This window comes from Manis javanica, chromosome 3 (assembly GCF_040802235.1).
Source record: "Manis javanica isolate MJ-LG chromosome 3, MJ_LKY, whole genome shotgun sequence".
NCBI classification, from domain to species: Eukaryota; Metazoa; Chordata; class Mammalia; order Pholidota; family Manidae; genus Manis; species Manis javanica.
In genome coordinates this window covers 197,038,385-197,064,657 of record NC_133158.1, presented here as the reverse complement: position 1 = coordinate 197,064,657, position 26,273 = coordinate 197,038,385, and the positions used below count along the sequence as shown (strand labels likewise).

General features: G+C 38.1%; 1 protein-coding gene across 2 annotated transcripts in view; it reads right to left on the bottom strand.

Annotated features, from left to right (window-relative positions):
• LRBA (LPS responsive beige-like anchor protein) overlaps positions 1–26,273 on the bottom strand; it is a 740,236-nt gene that overhangs the window by 47,107 nt on the left and 666,856 nt on the right. For both annotated transcript variants that reach the window (XM_037024623.2, XM_017650128.3), the window contains one exon: positions 2,358–2,447. In XM_037024623.2, coding sequence (XP_036880518.2) covers positions 2,358–2,447 — 90 coding nt within the window. The remainder of the gene's footprint in view (positions 1–2,357; positions 2,448–26,273) is intronic.

The window sequence follows — 26,273 nt, the reverse complement described above, 5'->3', positions numbered from 1 at the left end:
AAAAGTTGCTCATGTTTATATTCAAAAGATTTTTGCCTATGTTGTCTTCTAAGAGTTTTATGGTTTCATGACTTACATTCAGGTGTTTGATCCATTTTGAGTTTACTTTTGCGTATGGGGTTAGACAATGATCCAGTTTCATTCTCTTGCATGTAGCTGTCCAGTTTTTTCCACTGCATTCTTACAAGCTGTCCCTCTGGTCTGTTCTACACATTCCATCTTGACTACAGCAAGTAGCTGGAACCTCCCTTGAGAGCTGACTCAATCCGTTCACCAGGAAGGACAGAGTAAGGAGCACCGGAAGTAAGAAAGCACACCCAGCATACTGAGCTGTGCGATGGTGAGGGCAGCAGCTGCAGGAGGGCAGAACAACTCGCGAAACAGGGACAAGGAGAACAAACCTCATTACCTGGTCCTGGCTGCCTCTGGGAGGCAAATTTGGTGCTAGCCAAATTCCACTCAGTTTTCCCAGATTAAGTGTACACTCAGCAACAACTGTGGTTTCTTTCTAACACACCTTTCTTTCTCACCACATATGTGTAAGATGAAAAACACAATTTGTACAAGTCTGGAAAGGAGTTCAAGTACTCAATTCAGAGGACAAAGGTCACAGGAAAGACGGATTCCCATCCTCCCATGAGCGTGTGCCTTCCTAGCCTTCCCACCCCTGGGACAGCAAAGCTGCTCTGCCTCGATGAACCACCAATCCTCTTGCCAGGAAGACAGGCGTGGCGGGTGGGACATGCTCCCTGCCCAACGACCGAGGCTGTGTGACGACTCCGGTGGGCAGTCAAGGAGGAGGGGAGCCAGTGTGCCTGTGGGCAGCACCCTGGCAGCCTGAGCCTCACTGACAATCCATGACTCAAACTCATTCCAAATGCCAAATATAAGTCATTCCTACTATTTTTATAGCACCATTTGCCATTGTTGTTGCTAAACGTTTTCTCTTGGTGTAGCCTGCTCACTAAAGTTATCCTTTAAGTTTATTTAAATCTGATTTCAACTGTTTAAAAACACAGGAAAAGGTGACGCAAATAATTTTTAAAAGGCTTATAGTTGATTCTGATGGCTGATTCTTATGACTAAAGAAAGAAGGGAAAAATGTCTTGGAAGAAGAAAGATGATGACAACAATGGCAAAAGGGGAAAAGACAGAAAGAAGAAAGTGACATGCAAAGAGAAAGAAAAAAAGGAAGATGAGAGCCAGAGGCCGAGAGGGCCCTCCCGGGCCCTCTGGGCTGCTGATCTCTCCTTCCCGGGCTCTGTCAAAGTCCGACCATCTCTAAGTCACAACATGGAATCTGAATCTATCTTCAATTACTCATTATATTTATGGAATCGGATTTTACATTCCCTACTCCTGATTTAAAATAGCAATGAGAAATTTAAGAAAAAAATTTAATACCTATTATATTAATACCTAATAGTCTATTCTCTAAGAAATTATTTTTATCATGCAGTTCAATATTTGTTACAGTGCTGAACTTTTTTGTTGAATCATTAAAGAATTTCACTCCAACACTTCAGAAACTATCAAAGAAGAAAAGCCACGTGTTTTGCACCCTCAGTCTATTTCACTACTCCCGATTCTGGGCTGGCCTCTGTCTCTCTGTGACCAGTGGAACATGGCATAAATGATGTAGGCATAATTCGAGAGCAAGCTTCCAGAAGTCTTGCTGAGTGTTCTCTCGGACCACTACTGCTACCATGGGAGTGGTCTGGGCTAACTTCCTGAATGAAGAAAGGCCACACAGGAAGAAGAGGTGTGGCCGTCTCAGTCCACCTCGAAGCCGGGCATGAGTGGGCCAGGTTGAGATGAGCGGAAGAAATGCTTAACTCTCAGAATCATGAGAAACATAAAACACTGTTTTATGCCACTAAGCTTTGGGTGGTTTCATACACCAAACCATCATTTTTTTTCTATTTCAGGTCCTTGACCCTTAGTAACAATATCCTTTGTATCACAATTAGTTTTAAAATTCCCTAACTGAGAAATATATTGGGATGTAAAGAATAAACTCAATGGCAACCCTAATCTAGAAACTCACAAGGATAAACCAGAAAACGTTATCAAGCCCATGTCTGGGTTCTTTATCCCTCAGTGAGGCTACGTGACACTGGGCCCTTTCGTTCTGCAGAACAAAACAGGACCTGATGCGATACTAGAGTGCCAGAGCACAGCTGCCCTTCCCAAAGACTCCAGGACAGCAAGCAATACTGTGTGCTGGGTGTTAGCAGGTTCACATACATTGCATAGGAAGAACAGGCCCAGATATTGTGCAGAACTCAAGTGAAAGACTGTTAACAGTGTCAAGCACGTCAAAGGTCTCAAGAGAGGCAAGAAAAAGCAGCACTTACCACTTGCATGGCAGAGCCTCTGGGAGGATGGGGCTCTATGAGGAGTTGAGAAGGTGTCTGGCCAAAACTTCGGATTTGAGCTTCAACAGCCTGAAAAATGCATGGACAAGTTTGGGGGTTAAGAGGTGCCAATTACAGGCAATAGAACCACACCTGTCACCTGAAAATGTCATTCTGTATTTCTGGCTTGTTTCATGTTGAAAATCAACTTTGTGTTTTCACAGCAGGGCAAGCACCTGGCAAGGGGGTGGAGGGCGAGGTCATCCTTCAGTACTGCGGAAGCTGTGCCTATAAAGTCCTGCAAAAATTTCTCTTCTTGCTCAGTGATATGAAACAGAGACCAGCTATTACAATCAGAAATTGTCCTATTTGGCTTCATTTGCTATTTTCTTGCATTTTTTTTTTTTTCTGGCTTGCATCATCCCTGCTGACTAAAGCTAATCTCTTACAGGTATAGAGAAAACCTACCACTGCTTTGACTCTGGGCCTCATTTTGTCCTGGAAAGTAGAAAAGAGGAAAAAAGAAACAGCAGCTGTGAAAATGCCTTGATGATATTACTTATGCCATAGGAAGAGCATTATTGTTGACAGTCTCTTTGAACCTAGGTGGCTAAGTCACAAACTAAAAGCCATATGTTGCATCCCCCAAGCATGAGATGGTTAAACCAGGGACTAAATAATCATAAGAAACATGTGCTTGTGCCCTTTTGTAAAGATGTGTGCATGCATCCTTTGCAAGGGTGGCTCTTCCTGTACACAGATGTTCACTTCCCAACCACCAGTAACTCCCCTATCATGGGAAACTACTAAATGCCAGATGCTATCACTCTCTGTAATTGCTTTACTTGTTTACCTGTTTATGCCTATCTCTTCCACTAAAATACAAGATCCATGAGAGCAAGGAACCTATCTTCTTCACTGTTAGATCCCTAAATTGGGTGAATGACTAAGTCTATGGTACATGAGGGGAGAGAAGGAAGCAAAGATAGAGAGATGACTTCAACCCCTCCACAACAGTCAGTATTCTTAGCTTCTAGGCTAAAAAGATACAGAAAACCTCTCATATTCTTAAGAGATACAGAAAACCTCTCATATTCTCATGTTCATCATGTAGAAAACAGGTCTTCAACCTTTAAATGCTCTTGCAGGTCTACAGGCAGTGAATCATAAAGAAATATAATCATTATCCAATACTAATTTACCTTTTCTATTTAGTGAAGCTACCACTAGTAGTTCTTATACAATGACCTTGTAAGTAACAATATTCATTCATTCATGCATTCAATGACCATCAATTATGTACACAGTAGTATTAAGTCTCAGTGTTTCTACTCTTGAAGAATGCATTCCTAACACAGGAATCAGGGTAAATGTACTTGGGACAGTTGAATAATAGTTGGATGCAATCAGGCCAATAATTTCAAGGAATACCCTAGGACTTGCTTAGGCAGAAAAGACTGGAAGCATCGCTGTGAAAGCTGAGTGGAACGCTGGAAGCAGTGTGGGTTTTGAAGTCAGACCATGTTCAGATCCTGAATGCACACCCCTTATAAGTTACATTATCTAGGATAAGTTTTCTGACCGAAGTTTCAGTTTTCTGTCTTATAAAATGTGGATAATAATAGTATCCACCTCATAGTGATATATTAAGGATTAGGTGATACCTATGTAGAGAACACAGCAAAGTGTTTAGTACAGATTAGACCCGTAATCAACAAATAGTCATTGAAGGCTGCTACCAAAAACATTCACATATATTTACTTAGTATTCAGTAACTGCCAGAAATTTCTAAGTGATTTGCTTGTCTTATACCATTTAATCTTTAAACTGTATGATTTGAGTATTTACTCATTTTATACATAAGGGAAATAACGCATAAAGAAATATCTTGTCTAAGGTTGCACGGTAATTAAATGGAAAACTCAAAATGTGCACCTAAGCATCCTGATTCTAAAACTCATGCTCTCAACCATTAAGCTCTCCTTTCTTCTTATCTGTTGGGTGTGTTACCAGGGCCTAGATATAGACTGAACACAACACAAAAACCAGAAACAAAAAAACCATGAGCTCACAATATAATGAATGAATTAATAAGGTATCTATCTCTATCATTATCAGCATCAGTATCAATACAGTGAACAAGCATGTTAGGACACAATTAGTTGAATGGCATGACTAGGCAAGGGTTGGTTTTATAGAGCGGGAGATAAGGCTGGCCTCAGACTTTAGAAACATAAAAGGAAACAATAGTAAGTGATGAAAGAGACTAGGATCATTTCAGAACAACACCTAAAATTATTTCTAGATGAGGTGAAATTAATTGATGAGCAACATCAAGGACAAACTTGAGAAAGAAGAAATATCACTGAATGGCAACTTGAAGCCCAGAGGTTACCGCAAAGGAGGCAGCAGGAACACTGCAAGGTTATGAGACAGGGACTCATGGACTTAGCTTATGAATGTGAATCTTAAGTCTCTTTTAAGAACAGTTAGTCCTTTTCCTTGCACACTGCCTTCTGTGGTCTCTGCCCAACAACCCACAGGCCTTTTCCCCCATTGAAAGGAGGGAAGAGGGGAACAGATAATTTCTGCACTTGTCATATGGTGTCCGATGGTCCAGATGCTAGCCCTGACTTGGCCATTTATCATGTGTGTGACTTTGGACTAGAGGTTTAATCTGTTTCCCCATATATAAAATAGAGATGATAATAATGCCTAGCTCATACAATCACTTGGAAAGTTAAATAAAATAATTACATAGTGCTCAGTACAGTACCTAGCATACAAAAGCACTAGATAAAATGCTTTATCATTGTTAGGTTTGGGGCTCAGTGTGATCCCCATTTAATACAACTAAATAGGAAAGAAAGAAATGTGAGGGAGTTTATGATGAAAATAATGAACACATTACTTTAGGAAACTGAAGTCGGGTTCAGGATTTCAAAATATATGACAGGGAGAGGGGCCCAGACAGAGAGACCTTTTTGGAGGTTCAAAGAGCAATCCCAAACATAAGGAATTGTATTATCTCAATCTTTACAGAAGCTGTAATATTTGGAAGAAAGGGATGAATATGTAAACCATGACCTAAGGAAAAATCAACAGGCTCTAAGAGACCACTGACTCTGAGCAATGAAGAAAAAAGATGAAAGTGAGTCTTTCTTTTTGAATTTGTGTATTTTAAGCAATGAATGAAAATACAAGTTTCTGTTAGGGAGAACTAGTCTGGTAGGAGAAAGAGTAAATTTCACATCAGATGTGGAATCTGAAGTGATCGTGATGACCATCTACCCAGGTCTGGATGTCCAGGGCACCCAACTGGCTTTGCGATACAAGTCCACAGGTATTGGTTTGGGCGCCATTCATACAAGATAAATTTAAGTCAATGGTTTATCTTTCCCTCTCGCTGTGTATATATGTGTATTTTTAAGCAGCAGAAACAACCTCCTTTTTCAAGTGAAATTTTACATGAAACCACAATTTATAAAAAACATAAGGCTATTCTACTTTAAAGGTTGGTGAAATCATCCTTAATACCTCCTGAGATAATTCTGAGAAATCTGAGGGCTCTGGAGCATAGCTTGAAATCCTCCAGGTTTCCATGAAAATACATGAATCACACACACGAAGAACCTAAGCTGAACCTTGGGAGATACTCATATATAGGGTGTCATAAAGAAGTCATGAAGAAGACTGGGGGTGGGGGAGCAGGATAGGATGATGGGGAAGCCATACGATGATAGTTCCAAAGAGACAATAGCTAATAATGCCTTCTACTATGGAGAAACCTACTACAATGTCAAGAATAATGATATTGCTTTTACATTTTCATTATAGATATAAGGTAATACAACTGGTCTTAATACTACATATTCTGCTTTGCACTTAACATTATTTTGAAATGAAAAGGATATGGATGATGAAACAACTTTGAAAAATATCAATCTCCTTTTTTTTATTTTGGTATCATTAATGTACAATCACATGAGCAACACTGTGTTTACTAGACTCCCCCCATTATCAAGTCCCCACCACATACCCCATTACAGTCACTGTCCATCAGCATAGTAAGATGCTATAGAATCACTACTTGTCTTCTCTGTGCTATACTGCCTTCTCTGTGCTCCCCCTTATATTATGTGTGCTAATCATAATGTCCCTTAATTCCCATATCCCTCCCTTCCCACCCACTCTTCCCAGTCCCTTTCCCTTTGGTAACTGTTAGTCCATTCTTGGGTTCTGTGAGTCTGCTTCTGTTTTTCCTTTTGAATTTGCATATTTTAAGCAATGAATGAAAATACAGTCTTTCTGTATTTTCCTTCAGTTATAACAACAAAGCAAAAACTTCCTTCAGTTTTTGTTTTGTTATACTCCACAGATGAGTGAAATCATTTGGTACTTGTCTTTCTCTGCTGGGCTTATTTCCCTGAGCATAATACCCTCTAGCTCCATCCATGTTGTTGCAAATGGTAGGATTTGTTTTCTTCTTATGGCTGAATAATATTCCAATAATAATAATATGGTTCGAATAATATACGAACCACATCTTCTTTATCCATTCATCTACTGATGGACACTTAGGTTGCTTCCATTTCTTGGCTATTGTAAATAGTGCTGTGATAAACATAGGGGTGCACATGTCTTTTTGAATCTGGGATCCTGCATTGTTAGGGAAAATTCCTGGGAGTGGAATTCCTGGGTCAAATGGTATTTCTATCAATCTCTTCTTCTTAACGCCTTTTTCTAAAGTCTACAAATTTGGACAGAATTTGCACATTACTGATCTCTTTTAGGAAAAGGACTTTTTTAAAGTCATGTAATATAGTGGTCTGATTATTATGTCTCAATGACAGAATAAGAGATGTATTATCTCACATGGGTTTCCATTTATTTCCAAGTCCTCAAGACATAAAAGAGTGTAGAATTCTTAGGTATAAATGCTTTATTCTTGACTAGCCTTTGAGTTACTGGTGATAAAAAATACACTAGAAAGGGCTTTTTCAGATATGAAAACTATGGAATATGACTAAGGTAAGACTATAATCTCAAATCTTTATAGTCACATTTTACATCATCAACTGGTAAGTCTAGGTTCTTCTCATTGTTTTAAAACTCTCCTGCCATTTTTCCATTCATCTTGATCTCTGAAGCAATTTACAATGGTGATCACACCCTATGGTGTGATCTTCACATTTTCTCCTCTGTTGTTTGCAGTGGTTTTACAATAGTCCGGTTCTTTAAATTCCTCCCTTATTCTCTTTCTTTTGCTGACTTCTCATCTTTCCCCTCGTAAATGAACTTATCACTGCAAGTTGTTTTTCTTTTAGCACTCCAATTTTCTCATTCTAACTTTCTGTCCTGGAAATTCTTTTTATGGTCATGACCTCAAACTTTACTTTTTTTGAAAGGTTTCCAAATCTAAAGCCAGAGGATTTTCAATTTCTAAGAAGTATGTTTACACCTTTGCCTGATAGCCATCAACGTATACTATATGTATGCGTCAGCGTACCTAAAATTAATGTATTTAAAAATCTGGAAAATTAATTTTATTCTAGCATTCCTCAATCAAGGGATAGACTTTTGATTTTTTTTATGCTCAGGATCTTACTGTGATTTAAAATTTTTACCTTTCTTCCATATATAATCAGTCACTAGACCCAATTGCTTATGTTATAAAGTTTCTCATATTCACCACTCCTTTATGAATCCAGGTCCTGATCATTTCAGATATTACAACAGTCTTTTTACTGTTTTTCTCCATTTAGTTTCTTCCTTCTGTGTATCCTGCAGAATTGAGTTTTCCTAAACTCTCCTGTATACAATATTCCCCCAATCAAGTGTCTTCAATTGAACCCCAGCACTTAAAAGATAAGAGGCCTAACACCAGGCAGCAGAGGTCGTCCTACTTCTCTTTTATTCCCTCAGCCAATTCCTTTACATACTATACTGTTCCTTTCCAGTGGGCTGATTTTCTTCCAGAAATATACTGTGCCCATTCTGCCTTACCTTTTCTTTCATGCCACTGCCTCTCACAGAGTGGTTCACCCTTATCTACAACTTTCTAAGTCCTACCTGTCTAGAAAACCCTCCTTCAGTCCAGCCTCGTTAGGGCAGTATTTCCCAAATCTTCCAGCCTGTTTATACTGCTAACTATATACTTGATTCAGGTTTCCTTGTACTGCTTTTTAACTTTTAATAGATCGCTTTTCTTTGTAACTATATTATAAGGGTCAGAATATCATACATTCAGTGGTGTACAGCAGGGAGAAGAGTACCCTGCATGCATGCATTCATACAACAAAAAAATATACTGAGTGCTATTACATAGCAAGCTTGCCCAGACTCTTATGCCTCAGCTGGGGTTGTACTGGGGAACAAAAGCAAGCCTGAGAGACAAATGCAGTTCTTGATGAGGGCAAAATGGGGCAGAGGAGAGACTGGGCAGTGAGCAGTGAAGGCTGATACCTGCTACTATAAAGTGACAAAAAGAATCTTTCAGGGAAGCTCTGAAAGATGTCACTGAAAGAGTAATTCTCATTTCTTCAGCTTCCAATGTGCCTGAAGGATATAACAAAACTCCAGAGAGTCTCACTACAGCAGTGGTTCTTTATTTATTTTATTATTTTATTTTGTTATTATTAATCTACAATTACATGAGCAACATTATGGTTACTAGACTCCCCCAATATTAAGTCCCCACCACATACCCCATTACAGTCACTGTCTATCAGTGTATTAAGATGCTATAGAATCACAACTTGTCTTGTCTGTGTTGTACAGTCCTCCCCATGCCCCCCAACTACATTATGTATGCTAATCGCAATGCCCCATTTATCCCCCTTATCCCTCCCTTCCCACCCACCCTCCCCAGTCCCTTTCCCCTTGGTAACTGTTGGTCCATTCTTAGGTTCTGTGAGTCTGCTGCTGATCTGCTCCTTCAGTTTTTTCTTTGTTCTTATACTCCACAGATGAGTGAAATCATTTGATACTTGTCTTTCTCCGCCTGGCTTATTTCACTGAGCATAATACCCTCTAGCTCCTTCCATGTTGTTGGAAATAGTAGGATTTGTTTTCTTCTTATGGTTGAATAATATTCTATTGTGTATATGTACCACATCTTCTTTATCCATTCATCTACTGATGGACATTTAGGCTGTCTCCATTTCTTGGCTATTTTAAATAGTGCTGCAATAAACATAGGGGTGCCTATGTCTCTTTCAAACTGGGCTCCTGCATTCTTAGGGTAAATTCCTAGGAGTGGAATTCCTGGGTCAAATGCTATATTTATTTTGGGTTTTTTGAGGAAGCTCTGTACTGCTTTCCACAATGGTTGAACTAGTTTACATTCCCACCAGCAGTGTAAGAGTGTTCCCCTTTCTCTGCATCCGCATCAGCATTTGTTGTTCCTTTTCTCTTCTATGGTGGCCACTCTAACTGGTGTGAGGTGATATCTCATTGTGGTTTCAATTTGCATTTATCTGATGATTAGTGATGTGGAGCATCTTTTCATGTGCCTGCTGGCCATCTGGATTTCTTCTATGGAGAAGTGTCTGTTCAGATCTTTTGCCTATTTTTTAACTGGATTATTTGCTTTTTGTTTGTTGAGGTGCATGAGCTCTTTATATATTTTAGATGTCAACCCTTTATTGGATATGTCATTTATGAATATTTTCTCCCATACTGTAGGATGCCTTTTTGTTCTACTGATGGTGTCCTTTGCTGTACAGAAGCTTTTCAGCTTGATATAGTCCCATTTGTTCATTTTTGATTTTGCTTCCCTTGCTGGGGAGATATGTTCATGAAGAAGTTGCTCATGTTTATGTCCAAGTGATTTTTGCCTATGTTTTATCTAACAGTTTTATGGTTTCATGACTTACATTCAGGTCTTTGATCATTTTGAGTTTACTTTTGTGTATGGGGTTAGACAATGATCCAGTTTCATTCTCTTACATGTAGCTGTCCAGTTTTGCCAAGACCAGCTGTTGAAGAGGCTGTCATTTCCCCATTGTATATCCATGGCTCCTTTATCATATATTAATTGACCATATATGTTTGGGTTACTATTGGGACTCTCTATTCTGTTCCACTGGTCTGTGCATCTGTTCTTGTGCCAGTACCAAATTGTCTTAATTACTCTGTCTTTATAGTAGAATTTGAAGTTGGGGAGCATAATCCCCCCACTTTATTCCTCCTTCTCAGGGTTGCTTTGGCTATTAGGGGTCTTTTGTGGCTCCATATGAATTTTAGAACTATTTGTTTCAGTTTGTTGAAGAATGCCGCTGGTATTTTGATAGGAATTGCATTGAATCTGTAGATTGCTTTAGGCAGGATGGCCATTTTGACAATATTAATTCTTCCTAGCCAAGAGCATGGGTTGAGTTTCCATTTGTTAGTGTCCTCTTTAATTTCTCCTAAGAGTGTTTTGTAGTTTTCAGAATATAAGTCTTTCACTTCCTTGATTAGGTTTATTCCTAGGTATTTTATTCTTTTTGATGCAATTGTGAATGGAATTGTTTTCCTGATTTCTCTTTCTATTAGTTCATCGTTAGTGTTTAGGAAAGCAACAGATTTCTGTGTATTAATTTTGTATCCTGCAGCTTTCCTGAATTCAGACATTAGTTCTAGTAGTTTTGGAGTGGAGTCTTTAGGGTTTTTTATATACAATATCATGTCATCTGCAAATAGTGACAGTTAGACTTCTTACCAATACGGATGTCTTCTATTTCTCTGTTTTGTCTGATTGCTGTACAAATCAGATTTGTAGGACCTCCAGTACTATGTTAAATAACAGTGGGGAGAGTGGGCATCCCTGTCTAGTTCCCGATATCAGAGGAAAAGCTTTCAGCTTCTCGCTGTTCAGTATAATGTTGGCTGTGGGTTTATCATATATGGCCTTTATTATGTTGAAGTACTTGCCCTCTATTACCATTTTGCTGAGAGTTTTTATCATGAATGGATGTTGAATTTTGCCAAATGCTTTTTCACCATCTATGGAGATTATCATGTGGTTGTCCTTTTTGTTGATGTGGTTGATGATGTTGATGGATTTTCGAATATTGTATCATCCTTCCATCCTTGAGATGAATCCCACTTGGTCATGGTGTATGATCCTCTTGATGTATTTTTGAATTTGGTGTGCTAATATTTTGTTGAGTATTTTTGCATCTATGTTCATCAGGGATATTGGTCTTTAATTTTCTTTTTTGGTGAGGTCTTTGCTTGGTTTTGATATTAGAGTGATGTTTGGAATGAGTTTGGAAGTATTCCCTCCTCTTCTCTATTTTGGAAAACTTTAAGGAGAATGGGTATTATGTCTTCTCTATATGCCTGACAAAGTTTAGTGGTGAATTTGCCTTGCCTGGGGGTGTTTGTTCCTGGGTAGTTTTTTGATTAACGATTCAATTTCATTGCTGGTACTTGGTCTGTTTAGATTTTCTATTTCTTCCTGGGTCAGTCTTGGAAGGTTGTATTTTTCAAAAAGTTGTCCATTTCTTCTTGGTTATCCAGTTTGTTAGCATATATTTTCATAGTATTCTCTAATAATTTTTTGTATTTCTGTGGTGTCCATCGTGATTTTTCCTTTCTCATTTCTGATTCTGTTTATGTGTGTAGATTCTCTTTTTGTCTTATTAAGTATGGCTAGGGGTTCATCTATTTTGTTTATTTTCTGAAAGAACCAGCTCTTGGTTTCATTGATTTTTTCTATTGTTTTATTCTTCTCAATTTTACTTATTTCTTCTCTGATCTTTATTATGTCCTGCTTCTGCTGATTTGGGGCCTCATTTGTTCTTCTTTTTTCAGTTTCAGTAATTGTGAATTTAGATTACTCATTTGGGATTGTTCTTCCATATTTAAATAGGCCTGGATTGCTATATACTTTCCTCTTGGAACTGCCTTCGCTGCATCCCACAGAAGTTGGGGCACTGTGCTGTTGGTGTCATTTGTTTCCATATATTGCTTGATCTCTGTTTTAATTTGGTTGTTGATCCATTGATTATTTAGGAGCATGTTGTTAAGCCTCCATGTGTTTGTGGGCCTCTTTGCTTTATTTGTACAATTTATTTCTAGTTTTATGCCTTTGTGGTCTGAAAAGTTGGTTGGTCGAATTTCAATCTTTTTGAATTTACTGAGGCTCTTTTTGTGGACTAGTATGTGGTCTATTTTAGAAAATGTTTCATGTGCACTTGAGAAGAATGTATATCCTGCTGCTTTTGGGTGGAGAGTTCTGTAGATGTCTGTTAGGTCCATCTGTTCTAGTGTGTTGTTCAGTGCCTCTGTGTCCTTACTTATTTTCTGTCTGGTGGATCTGTTCTTTGGAGTGACTGGTGTATTGAAGTCTCCTAAAATGAATGCACTGCATTCTACTTCCTCCTTTAATTCTGTTAGTATTTGTTTCACATATGTAGGTGCTCCTGTGTTGGGAGCATAGATATTTATAATGTTTATATCTTCTTGTTGCATTGACCTCTTTACCATTATGTAATGTCCTTCTTTGTCTCTTGTTACTTTCCTTGTTTTGAAGGCTATTTTGTCTGATACAAGTCCTGCAACACCTGCTCTTTTCTCCGTTGTTTGCATGAAATATCTTTTTCCATCCCTTGGCTTTTAATCTGTGCATGTCTTTGGGTTTGAGGTGAGTCTCTTGTAAGCAGCATATAGATGGGTCTTGCTTTTTTATCCATTCTATTACTCTGTGTCTTTTGATTGGAGCATTCAGACCATTTACATTTAGGGTGATTATTGATATATATGTACTTATTGCCATTGCAGGCTTTGGATTCGTGGTTAACAAAGGCTCAAGGGTAGCTTCTTTACTATCTAACCATCTAACTTAACTCACTATTATGCTATTATAAACAGGCTGATGATTCTTTATTTCTCTCCCTCCTTATTCTTTCTCTTCCACTCTTTATATGTTAGGTGTTTTATGTTTGCTTTGACTGCTTTTTTGATAGTTGATTGTAGTTTTTGCCTTTAGTTAGTATTTGGTTGGTCTGCTTTCTTTTCTGTGATTTTATTTTCTCTGGTGACACCTACAGCCTTAGGAGTACTTCCATCTAGAGCAGTCCCTTTAAAATACCCTATAGAAGTGGTTTGTGGGAGGCAAATTCCCTCAACTTTTGCTTGTCTGGAAATTGTTTAATCCCTCCTTTAAATTTAAATGATAATCTTGCTGGATACAGTATCCTTGGTTCAAGGCCCTTCTGTTTCATTGCATTAAATATATCATGCCATTCTCTTCTGGCCTGTAAGGTTTCTGTTGAGAAGTCTGATGATAGCCTGATGGGTTTTCCTTCTTAGGTGATCTTTTTTCTCTCTCTGGCTGTCTTTAATACTCTGTCCTTGTCTTTGATCTTTGCCATTATATGTCTTAGTGTTGTCCTCCTTGGGTTCCTTGTGTTGGGAGATCTCTGGGTTTCACTGGTCTGTGAGGCTATTTTCTTACCCAGATTGGGGAAGTTTTCAGCAATTATTTCTTCAAAGACACTTTCTATCCCTTTTTCTCTGTCTTCTTCTTCTGGTACCCCTATAATATGAATATTGTTCCATTTGGGTAGGTCACACATTTCTCTTAATATTCTTTCATTCCTGGAGATTCTTTTATCTCTCTCTGCCTCAGCTTCTCTGTATTCCTGTCTGCTCTTAAGTCCTTCCATTGATCATTTCATTTCTGTTTTCTCCCTCCTGACTTCATCCCTTAACTCTTGCATATTTCTCTCCAGCTCCATCAGCATGATTATAACTTTTATTTTGAAAAATTCCTCAGGAAGATTGGGTATATCTATCTTGCCAGGCCCCCTTTCTAGGGTTGTTTGAGTGATTTTTGACTGGACCAGATTCTTCTGCCTTTTCATGGTGATGGAAGTGATTGCCGGGAGGTGGACATGTGTCAGCTGGGATAACGAAGTCCGTTCCTGCTTGCTGGTCTCCTTGCCCTTCTTTACTGCCTGTGCCAGTTACCCACACACAGGGAGCAGTCTCTGTGTTAATCCCCTGAGCTGCTGTGGTCGGGGTGGCCCTTGGGATAGCCTAGGGCACTGCGGGGCACTGCAGATGTGCCAGGTATGTTCTCCTGCGAGAACTGTGCCTCTTTGTGCCTTCCAGACCTTGCGCCGGCTTCCTCTGTTCCAGTTAGCTGCGCAGTGGGAGAAGACGCTGTGCGGTTGCTGTGGCCGGGGCTGCTGCGGCCGGGGCTGCTGCACGTATCGTCCGCAGTAATGGTGAGTCAGCTGGTTTGCTTGTAGTGCTGGCGGGAGTGGGGGTTGGAATGAACGGCAGCCTGCTTAGGGGATTCAGAGCTGCATTGCCACCCAGAGAGTTAGGGTGCCTGAAGTTCCTCAAGATTCCCAGCCTGCTGGGCTGAGTGCCAGCTTTTGTTTTGTCCCAGGGGAGCCGGCTGTGAGGACCTGCCCACAGTCTCCATCTCGGATTTTACTTTTCTGTTTCTCTAATATCCAGTACACCATGCAATGTGTGTCTGTGCTCCCAGTGCAGGTTACTAGGGCTGGTTATTTAGCAGTCCTGTACTTCCACTCCCTCCCCACTCTGACTCCTTTCCTCCTGCTGGTGAGCTGGGGTCGGGGGAATGCTCAGGTCCCGCCGGGTCATGGCTTTGTATCTTATTGTTTTCATGAGATGCTGAGTTCTCACAGATGTAGATTTAGCCTGGCTGTTGCACTGTATCTTCTGGTCTCTCTTTTAGGAATAGTTGTATTTGCTGTGTTTTCAAAAATATATATGGTTCTGGGAGGAGATTTCCGCCACCCTACTTATACCGTGATCTCAAGCCCCTCCTATAGGAGTGATTCTTAAGGGCCAAGTGAGAAATCCTAGGGAATGTGTGATTTAAAAAAGCTCGAGCAGTTTTGTTTATCACTCTTCCTTCACTTTTCCCTTTGGCCCTTTAAATAGAGCAACAGAAAATTCTGAGGCATAACTGTGGTTTGAAACACAGGAAATACAAAGGCATAAAAATCAGGAAGGTGGATTGGTAATTGGGTAGCTTGATGAATGCTACCAAAAGCCTAAAGCATTTTTAATGAACTGTTTTTCACCTAAAGAGTTTTGGTCCCAGGTAATATCTTTTTAAAATTTTGTTTATTGTGCTAAATTTTTAATATGGAATAGGACAATGAATCCTCATGTACCCATTAGTCAATTTCAATAATTATTAACATATTTGGTCTTAGGCTATTTTAAAGGTGGCTCAGCCTAGGCAATGTGCTAGAAAGATTTCTTGACAAATAGTGTTCCTGCCTTTAAGCAGTTTATATTTTAACTCTACTGTAAAACTACATGAGAACAAAAATACCTACAATGATGAAAAATTATATTAGTTAGCAGTCTACATCTTTCTTTGGAGGGGTTAAACATAACTGGACTTGCAAGGAGACCTTCAATCCTGAAGTTGCAAATTTGTTTATGTGACTTCTCTAGTTAAAATCCTTTCATGCAAATTCCTTTTCATGGGGTGGCACCACACATGAGATTTAATATGCAGACACTGGGATCAGATTACCTCATTCAAATCATAGCTTTACCAAGCATTTGTTGAGGGCCTTTGGACAAGTTACTTAACATTCTGTGCCTTAGTTTCCTCATTATTTAAAAATGCTGATGGTAAGAGTGGACATTTTACTAGATTGTGGTGAAAATTAAATGAGGTAATATAAAAAACCTAGAACATTTCTTGACACATTGTAAGTGTTTGATGTTATTATTGAAGCATATACATAAAAGACTTAATTCAGTGTCTGGCTGAGGTTAAGTAAACATTTAATAAATGTTACCTACTACTCATAATTAAGATTAATAATAATAGTAATTTAGCTCCTGCCTACATTTCCAGTCTCATCCCCTGCCACAGTCCCTCTCACATTCTATAACATTAAATATAGATAATATGTCATATTACCTTCGTATAGATAGTTTTTTACTATTTTTTCTAGTCCTTTTCTCTGTGTGGTTGCCTCCTTTTCATTCTTTAAGACTCAGCTCAGGCATCTCTGTCGTCGGGGAATCTCTTTCTTGATCTCATCCAGACTGTTGTTGCCCCCTCTCTGCTGCTCTTGAAGCAATGTGCACAGACCCCTACTTATCTAATATCCTGATTACTGGTTTAATTTATCTTTTATCAACTAAGCTGTAAATCTCCTTGAGACCAGAGGATGCCAAGTATTTCTGTGCTGTTGGGGCCTTGACACATAGTGGGTGTTCAATATTTATTGAATGAATGAATGAATGAATGGCCATCCCAGTCAACATAATTCAGCAGGAGTGTATCTAAGAGATATACATCTAAGAGAACAACCTAGCATTGAATAAAACATTTGGTTACACATTTCTACTAAAAAACTTACTTTATCCTTTAACAATTATTTCTATAAATAGCCTATTACTACTTTCTATAATAAAACCTGAATTCATCAGGCAGTATTCCGGATGTCGAAATACACACTAATAAAAAAGACTATGTAAATATGTTGAGACATTCCAGTAAAACCGTATTATTTTATAAACAGCATCTGAAATATTATGTAGAGAGTTTATTAATGGATTTCCAAATAGAAATATTATGAAAAGATTTTCAACAAGCTGTGCATTCTATTCTTTTCTATGCCAAATACTGCATGCTTACATGATTTTATAGATGCGTATGGAGAAAAAGACAATATATATAGAAAATACAGATACACTAGAATGAAAAAGGGGAAGGGAAGGGAAGGGGGAAGGGACGGGAAGGGAAGGGAAGGGAAGGGAAGGGAAGGGGGAAGGTAAGGGAAGGGATGGGAAGGGAAGGGGGAAGGGAAGGGGGAAGGGAAGGGAAGGGTAGGGAAGGGGGATGGGAAGGGAAGAGAAGGGAGAAGGGAAGGGGGAAGGGAAGGGGGAAGGGAAGGGGGAGGGGAAAGGAAGGGAAGGGAAGGGGGAAGGGAAGGGAAGGCGGAGGGGAAGGGATGGGAAGGGAAGGAAAGGGAAGGGAAGGGGGAGGGGAAGGGATGGGAAGGGAAGGGACGGGAAGGGAAGGGGCAAGAAGGAAGGAAGGAAGAAGGAAGGAAGGTAGAGAAAAGAAAAGTAGACTTCGCTCAGTGACAAGTATTTAGCTTCAACATTATTTTAGTCGCTCTGAACTAGTTAGTCTTTTTAATCTAACAGAGGAAATGAGTTAACTCAGCATAACACTTATTAGCCAACAATGAAGTTGTAAAATTTTATTTTAAGATGGGTTTCGAGGAGAAATGAATATATGGATGCAATTAAGGTAAACATATGTATGCTGTTTGTTTTAAGCACAAAACTCTGAAATTGCATTTTATCCCCTATATATATTTTAATATAAAAGCACTATAAAATTGGGGTAGAGTATTTTTTTACTGAGATGTTTAAAAATCCCAAAAGACTTCCTATTTTGGATTTCAAAATTAATCCACTTTTCAATATTTAAAAAGGAGTACATTAAGACCACCCTGTGATTTCTACTGTGTTACATTTCCTATCACATTACTGGGCCAGGTTTCCTCTTGCCCTCTACACATCTGAACTTAAGTTGGAGAACAACTTGCTGGATATTTATTGGTTTCCACCCCAAGTTTAGTTGACCAGCCTAAGTGCCCTTTGGCTCACAGCTAAAACATTCAGCTTTGGTATCAGCAAATTAAAAAAAAAAAATACCAATCAAATGACTATTTTATCATTATATGTTTAAGTTTGTACTTAACTACTAAAGGACAAAATTCCTGGTATTACCTACTAAGACTAAAAAAGAAAGACCCATAACAAGTAAATGTACTTGATAAAAAATAGATGAAGATTCCAAAAGAGAAAATTAGTTATATAATATATATGGTCTCATTTAGATAACAGCTCTAGATGGTTGAAAAAAAAAGGCAAAGCATCATTTAGAAATATTGAAAAACTAGATTTTCTCCTAACCTAAGAATGAAATACAGAATTACTTCTTAGTAGCTAGTGCAATAAATGCACAAAAATTTTGAAAAATAGCATAATGAGCCTAATAAGTTATTTAAAAGGAATCTTTTAAGATTGAAGTATAAGGATTCAAAGTATCCTAGAAATGAAAAATATATATAATTCAAACTTTGTAAAGCAATACTACAAAAGACAGCTTATTAGAAAAAAAAAAGTCATGGATATATTAGCAAAGACCTACCAAAGAATATACTATATATAGTCTAGTTACCAAAGAATGTAGTGTATGATCTCATTTAAGTAAAAAAAAATAAATAAACACACCCATGTACTTACACATGTTATATGAGTACACAAATACATACACATGAATACAGGCATAAAATCTAGAAGGGTACATACTAAACTACTATAATTTGTTACCTCTGGTGGGGAGCTAGATGAAAAGATTGGCAGAACAAAACTTAATTAAAAGTTAATTAAAAATCAATGCGTTCTTCACTTTTAAACTGACATCTTACACAGAGCATATATTACTTCAAAAATGAAGAATAACAATTTTGAAAAAACCTAAAGCTAAAAAGATATTAAAATGTAAAGAAAAATCAGTCAATATATGATATAGTTTTATGAAGTTTAATTTTTCCATTAACAGAACACAGAAATATTTTTTAACCATCTAGAAACAACTCCAGGTGATAAATTGTTCAAAAACTGAAATCAGTGGACCTTGCTACAAAGTTAATTTTGTTATTTTGAGCCTATTTCCTGACTTACTTCTATCTGATTTCAAGGAGCCATTAGGCTTACCAATATTTTACCATCATTCAGTATTAAAGAGGTATAAAAATTTGTGAGTAAACTATGTTTTTCACAATGCATCAGGTATCTGGAGGGATATACATGTCATGATGATATGGAGTACATAGAAAGCAAAGAGAAAGTAACTTGCTAAATAAACATTAAAAAAATAATGCAGTGATAAGAAATCAGGGGAGAGGGAAAATGAGGCAGGGAGAACTATATTTTCACTAACATATCTACTCAATAATATTATGGAAGTAGTAAGGTAAAATATAAAGTTATTAAAATTGTGAAAATATGCATAGATTTCCCATTAGTGCCTTTAACGGAGCTCATAGATTCCAGACATTTTGAAGCCCAGCCCAGCCTCACTACAATCTCCAGTTCTTGTAGCTGTCCATCCACTGAACCATAATCCTAGCTGCCAATCTGAAAGAAACCAGCTAGTCAGAGCAGACACAACCAACAGAAACAAACGTCACTCAATAATGTTCAGCAGCACTGTGTTCATGGATAATTTCAAACAGTATCTCTGTCTAGAACATTGATGTGCTCATTCAAAACACCTCCATCTCTAGCTACTGGAAATGAGTAGATAAAGCAGCCGGCCTAGAAAAATAAGTAGATTGTTGCTTCAAAGACGTTGCCAATGCTAAGAGGCAAACTGAAAATATAATGAAGAGTTCTTAAGAAGAAAAAAGATCGGGAGAGTCAATTTACTGCATTCAGAAGGTTAAGTATTTCTCAAAACCAGACCAACTGTTTAAACCATGTCACGGAAAGAAGCACTCATTTGATTATTCATTTGGAATAATCATTTTGTCTATTTCCTCAATAATATTTGAGTCTCCATTGTGTGAGAACACTGAAATGAGGTACAGGAAGGAATCAGAAGGTAGGATCTTTGAACTCAAGGAACTTAAGAGCTGAAAGACAACACACACACACACACACACACACACACACACACACACACACACACACACACTCCAATTACACAGTATCCTGTGGGGGATACAGAAGGGTAAGACAAATTCACTGTAACAACACAGTTTAGTACTTCACATTTTAAAAATTTGCACTTGACTCCAGTGTTTCCCAAATACAACTAGGCTTTCAGTTGCTCATTTGCACCAATAATGAAAACCCAAAACAGTGACTATATTCTAAGTAAACTTCCTCATCTTTGCTAGAAAAAAAACAAATTCACTATTCTAAACATTAGAAATCTGTCATTCTTGCAAATAATCTTATATAGATTTTTCAAGTCTATGCAAGTTTTTGTCCTAATGTCTTTAGAACCTTATATTGTTTAAAATTTACAGAACAGAATTTAGTCACTTAATTTGAAACCACTTTTCACACTTTTGACTTAAAATGTGGATGGTGCCTGAAGGAAGCAGGGAGTTCATGACAGAAGTCAGCATAATAGAATAGCTCAGAATTCATTGCGGAAAACAACCACAAAAATATTAATACCTTGCTTTATGTTCTTGGATATATCTCCCATTTAGCTACACCTATTGAACTAAGAAGTCTGAAATAGGCAATAATAACTAGCAAAATACAAAGATTAGTTTTCCTGGCAACTTTGATGTTCCTCTAATTGACTAAGGGAAACTTTGATTATTGTGGTTTTGATATACAAGAAAGTCTGGCGTAATTTCAAGGTATTTTTTATTTAGGTTTTCAATTAAAACTTGACTAATCCTTACTGTTTATTTGGCTTTCCATTGTACAGTTCCTGCCCTGCACCGTGTCAAATGTGCCATCTGCGTAACACACTGCTGGCCAGAGATGCTTCAGGATTATTTTTGTAACACTTGGAATTGTGGCTGCATGAAATCTTAACTTATTGTATTCAATATTTCCAATTTACACTATTGCTACAATATTTGTAATCACACTGTCCTACTGTCCTTCTATTAAATCTCACTGTAGTCACAACAAAGATTCCTGCCCCACCTGCTTAAAAAAAGGCTTACAGACCATTCCCCCAACTATTTAACAAATGTTAACAATGCTATAAATACCAATTGTGTTTATGCTTTCTGAAAGATTCACTGCAGTCAGTGTTCTGCAGGAGTGTTAGAGTTGAAATAAGCTGTTGACTCCCACCATGAAAGCGACTGAATTCTAAGCCAAAAATGCTTTTCCTTGGATAAGATATCTGATTTGCTACTGCTGTCATGAAACTGGGGTCATGTAAACTTAAACACTGCTGCTGTTTCTTTTGGAAAACAGACCTTCTCAGAGTGATTATGTGTTGCTGAAATGGCATTTGGAAGGATAAATTTGGAAGAGGGGAAACCAGCCACTGATACGAACCACAGCTGAGGGAAAATTTTCAGGTTTTACTTTCATGTCAGGAGGCCTAGTGTATATAATTCTTTAAGTTGAGCAATATCATGGCTCTCCTTCTCTTCCTCCCTACCCATCTATGTAACTAGAGCTGAGTTCCATTTTCAACAGGAAATTAATAATTTTAACTTCTGAACTCACATAAACATAAAATATTGTATTTGCTTGAAAAGTAAAGGAGAAAATGGCACTTCCAAAGGAAATGTAGAGTGAATACTTCTGCAAGTACAAGATGAAAAAGCATAGGCAATACTGTTCACACTAATGTTGTTCCTGAGCAACACCTACCTGCAGTGGATCTTTCAGTCTTTGAGGACCCCCACTTCTTCCAGCCCTTAGCACACTTCAGGGTCTGTCCTTGCACTGTTACACGAGGGCTGCTCAGACCCTATGCCTGTACCTTCCCTTCTGTTAAAACCTATTATCAAATCTTGGGCACAGATAGCTCAATGACTGAAAAGGATTGTTAAAAAAAAAGATTTGTAACCAAATAAATGATCTCTAATGGTGGAATTTCAAGCATTAGTAAAAGGGGATGAATTCTGTGGCAGAGGTTTTTTTTCTGTACATATCAAAGCACATCATACAGGACCTGTTATAGCTAACTCAGCATGTGATTCTGGTATTAGTGAACAAGGTCCAAATTTGGGGGTGGGGGCTTTCCCCTCTTCTACTTTGTACTTTCATATTATTTGTGTTTTTCTATAGTTAACATGCATTGATTTAATAAGTTCTTAAAGCCCTTCATATAACTATATATATAATTACACACAAACACACACACAAGTAGTGAACCCAGTGATCTAGAATTCATGAATCTTAGGCCAAAAGTCTTCTTGCTTTTTAAAAAATGACAAGAAAGAATGATAATTAACAGTGATATATCCAACATATTTTCCCTAAAACTAGAAATGATCTTTTTTTTTCAACCCCCTTAAATATGATTGGAAAAATGAAAAAATAAATTCAAATTGCTAAAGAGTATGAAAACAATCACAGTTCAGGGAGTTAAATAACAAAATAAGAGATTGGAGGTATACTCTATTTTCTGAGTGAGATAAATATTAAGAAATTGTCAATTCCTTCATCTTTATCAAAGTTGCATGAAGATCATCATACAAAGTCACTGTCTGGCCACACTGAACAAGGCCCCAAACCAGAGAGTCATCACGAAAGAATTCCAAATAGCCAGAAGCAAAGTCGGCGCCCTTGTCCTCGTATTAATATGCATCACTTGTTCAGTTTTTCAAGCACAGACCTTTTCCTGTCTCAAAAGAGAAAAAGAATTGTGGACTGGCTTTCCCCTTGTGAGTTTAAAGAGAAACAAATTTCAGAATACAGAAAGTAGCCAATGAATAATGACCATCTGTGGTTAGATGACAGTATAGTATCTTGAGGTCTATAACTCTAGACTTTTCCTTCCCCATACACACACACATATAGATATATATATATACATAGATCTGTACAAAATTCATATTTTATGTTTTATAACATCTTATTCATATGGCAAAATGTATTTCCATGACAACACACATAGACTTACATAACAATATTTTTGATAATGTATTTAGCATTTCACTATATGGAATTTACCAGTTCTCTGTTGTTAGACACTTATGTGTGGGTTTTTTTTTTCGCCACTGTGAACTATACAATCAACACATTTTTGGCATACTTATTCATATTGGCTAAATTATAAGCAAATAGTGCATGAATATTTTAAAAACGGATACAGATTGCTATAAAGATTCAACCTATTTTTATCCTCACCAAATATGACAATGTCTGTTTTGTTTTATTTTGTTTTATTTTTTATTGCCAGAAACTATTCAGAGATTTTAATGTGAAAACATTTCCCTTAGGTATGGAAGAAAGAAAAATGGAGATTAACAATGTCTATTTTCTAACCAAAATAAGGAATTTCCACTAATTTTAATCTTAGAATCTAAGAAGCAAAAATGCTGTTGTATTTTAAATTGAATTTCAATGATTACTAGTGAAGATGAATTACTTTTCATTTTATATTTTGTCTTTTGTGAGTTATCTGTTCCTGAACTTTGGATATTAGACTTATAAAATGGGCCATCTCTATTCCAGGATTATAAAATTACTCACCTAAGAATAAAACTACTTATCTTCTAAGTTTTGCAGTTTCACTTTTTATATTCATAATATAATTTTTGATCCAAAACAAATACATGTAATTTATTTGTAATTTCTTTTACTTTAAGATTGTAAAGTAGGGACCTAAATCAATTTCTATGCTAAACAGCTAGCTATCCTAACATCACATATGGAATAAGAGTGTGGCCCAGTGATTCACAAGGCCACCTTTATCATATATTCTCCTATGTAATATGCCTATTTCTGGAAGCTCTTTTCTGTTCCATTGAACTTCAGTTTCTTCACTAGAACACTTTGCCTTAATTACTATAGTTTACATTTTTGCATATGGTAAAGTAATCAAAACATATTTACTTTACCTTTTATTTAGTTCTATCAAATCTGATTAATGATTGCCCAGGCTATTGTATCTAAGAAATAGTAATTGTAGAGTCTTCAGGAGGAGGGTGGCCAAAGGCGACCTTACTAAACACAGTAACAAACAGTGAGAACTGATAGCTTGAGGATAGAAATGAGAAAAGTATAAAAGGAGAGAATAAAGATTGAAAAAGAACAATATGGAATTGTTTAAGGTCAAATATATTATGAAACAATAACTAACGTTGATAATAAAAAATCACATTCAATAATGATACTCCTCCTCAGTACTATCTTACTATATGAGGCTCTCTACTCCCTAACAATATAGACCATCCATTGTTTTTCAGGTACACACAGAACATTTATGAAAATTGACTATATCCAATGTTTCGTCAAGTCTCAAAAGATTTCAAAGAATCTGTATCATATATACCACACTCTTTAGCTTTAAATTAAAATTAATAACAGAAAGAACTAGATTGGATGTCTGAAGGCAAGACCTAGCAGAAGAGATGACCTGTAAACTGAAGCATAAATGACTAGGAGCCAGCATGTGAAAACCTGGGAAGGTCAGAGGAAATGGCTGTCTTTTTAAAAAGGTGCTGGGTCAGTGACAACTTTCACATGATCAGGAACAAAAATGTCAATGTGACAGAACACATGAACGAGGAAGAGAACAGCACGGCATGAAATCACACAGGTAAGAAGGGACCAGACTGTGTGGCTCAAGAATGGTTTTATTCTGTGTTCAATGTGAAATGAGAAGATTTAAGCAGAGGAGTAACATGCTCTAATTTACAGTTTTAAAATATCATATTGGCAGCTCTGTGGTAAGTAAACATAGAAAAGGGTGATCATTGCTATGAATACCAGCCCAGGAGAGAGGTAATGGTGGTGGCTTAGACTAATGAGAGCAAGATATAAATGGATTCCAAGTATGTTTTGGAGATGCTATCAATGGGCTGCTCTTCATCACCAACTTCTTCTGCCTTCCCCACCCAGTGGTTTTTCCAGTGAAGGAGCCATGCTGTACTCCTTTCCCACATGCTGTACTCTCTGCTTTGAATTCCTCCATCCTTTCTCTTGCCTCACCTAATTAACTCTTATTTACTAAGGTTTATGTTTAGGCAGTTATTACTCCCTTAATCAGGGCTCCCTGCTCCTTCAGCCAGAGGAGCTCTTACATACAGTATATGCAGTATACAGGTGACAGTCAGGCACATCACAATACATACAATTTTTAAAAACTCATTTCTGGGAGTTGGGAGAAAAGATGGTGGCATGAGTGGTATGATAGAAATCTCCTCCCCAAACCACATTTATTTTGAAAATACAGGAAATACAACTATTCCTAAAAGAGTGACCAGAGGTAACAGTACACTAGCAAGTCTACATGTGGTAGAAGTCAACATCTCACAGAAAAGGATAAAGTACAAAGTCGTGACTTGGCAGGACCCGAGCACTCCCCCTCCCACCCCCAGCTCCCCAGCAAGAGGAAAAGGATCAGAGCGGGGAGGGAGTGGAAGCACAGGACTGAAAAATACCCAGCTTTAGAAATCTACTCCGGGAGCCCAGACAACACATTGTATGGTGCACTGGAGATTAGAGGGGCTAAAAAGCAAAGTCTGAGACTAAGACTGCAAACAGGTTCCCACAACCGGCTGCCCTGAGAGAAAAGAAAAGCAGGTGCTTTAAGGGACCTATCAACAGTCAGAGGGCTGCTAAAGGGGCAAGGGTTTAGGAGAAGAAAAAGGTGGACAAAATCGTCCTGGCACAGTAAGCCCAGCAGGCTGAGCACTTTTAAGAGCTTCAGGTACCTTATTGCCCTGGATGGCAACGCAGCCCTGAGGCCCCTCACTGCTATGAGCAGCTGGCGGCACCTTCCTCCCCTCCAACACATATGCACAAATTGGATGTCCCCGCCACTACTACAGACCAGCCAGAGGGCACCCCCGCCTACAGCAACTACACAGCTTAAAGCAGAGGCATCTCCCTGTGCAGAGCTAACCGTAATAGACTCAGAGGCTGCTCCCTGTGTGGATGACCGGCACAGACAGCAGAGATGTTTGCTGAGACTGGGAGCCATGAAGGGGCTTTGTTATCATGGCAGAACGTGTGCCGCTGTGACCTTCACCATCGCCCTAGGCCATCCCAAGGGCCACCCCGCCCATGGCAGTTTAGGAGATTAACCCAGAGGTTGCTCCCTGCACAAAGTTAACCAGCATAGACAGCAGAGACAGGCATGTCAACCAGCCGGCAGGAAGGGACTTTGTCCTCCCACCTGACACCCGTGCCACTTGCCAGTGACCAATCTGATTGCTCCAGGACTATGAAAA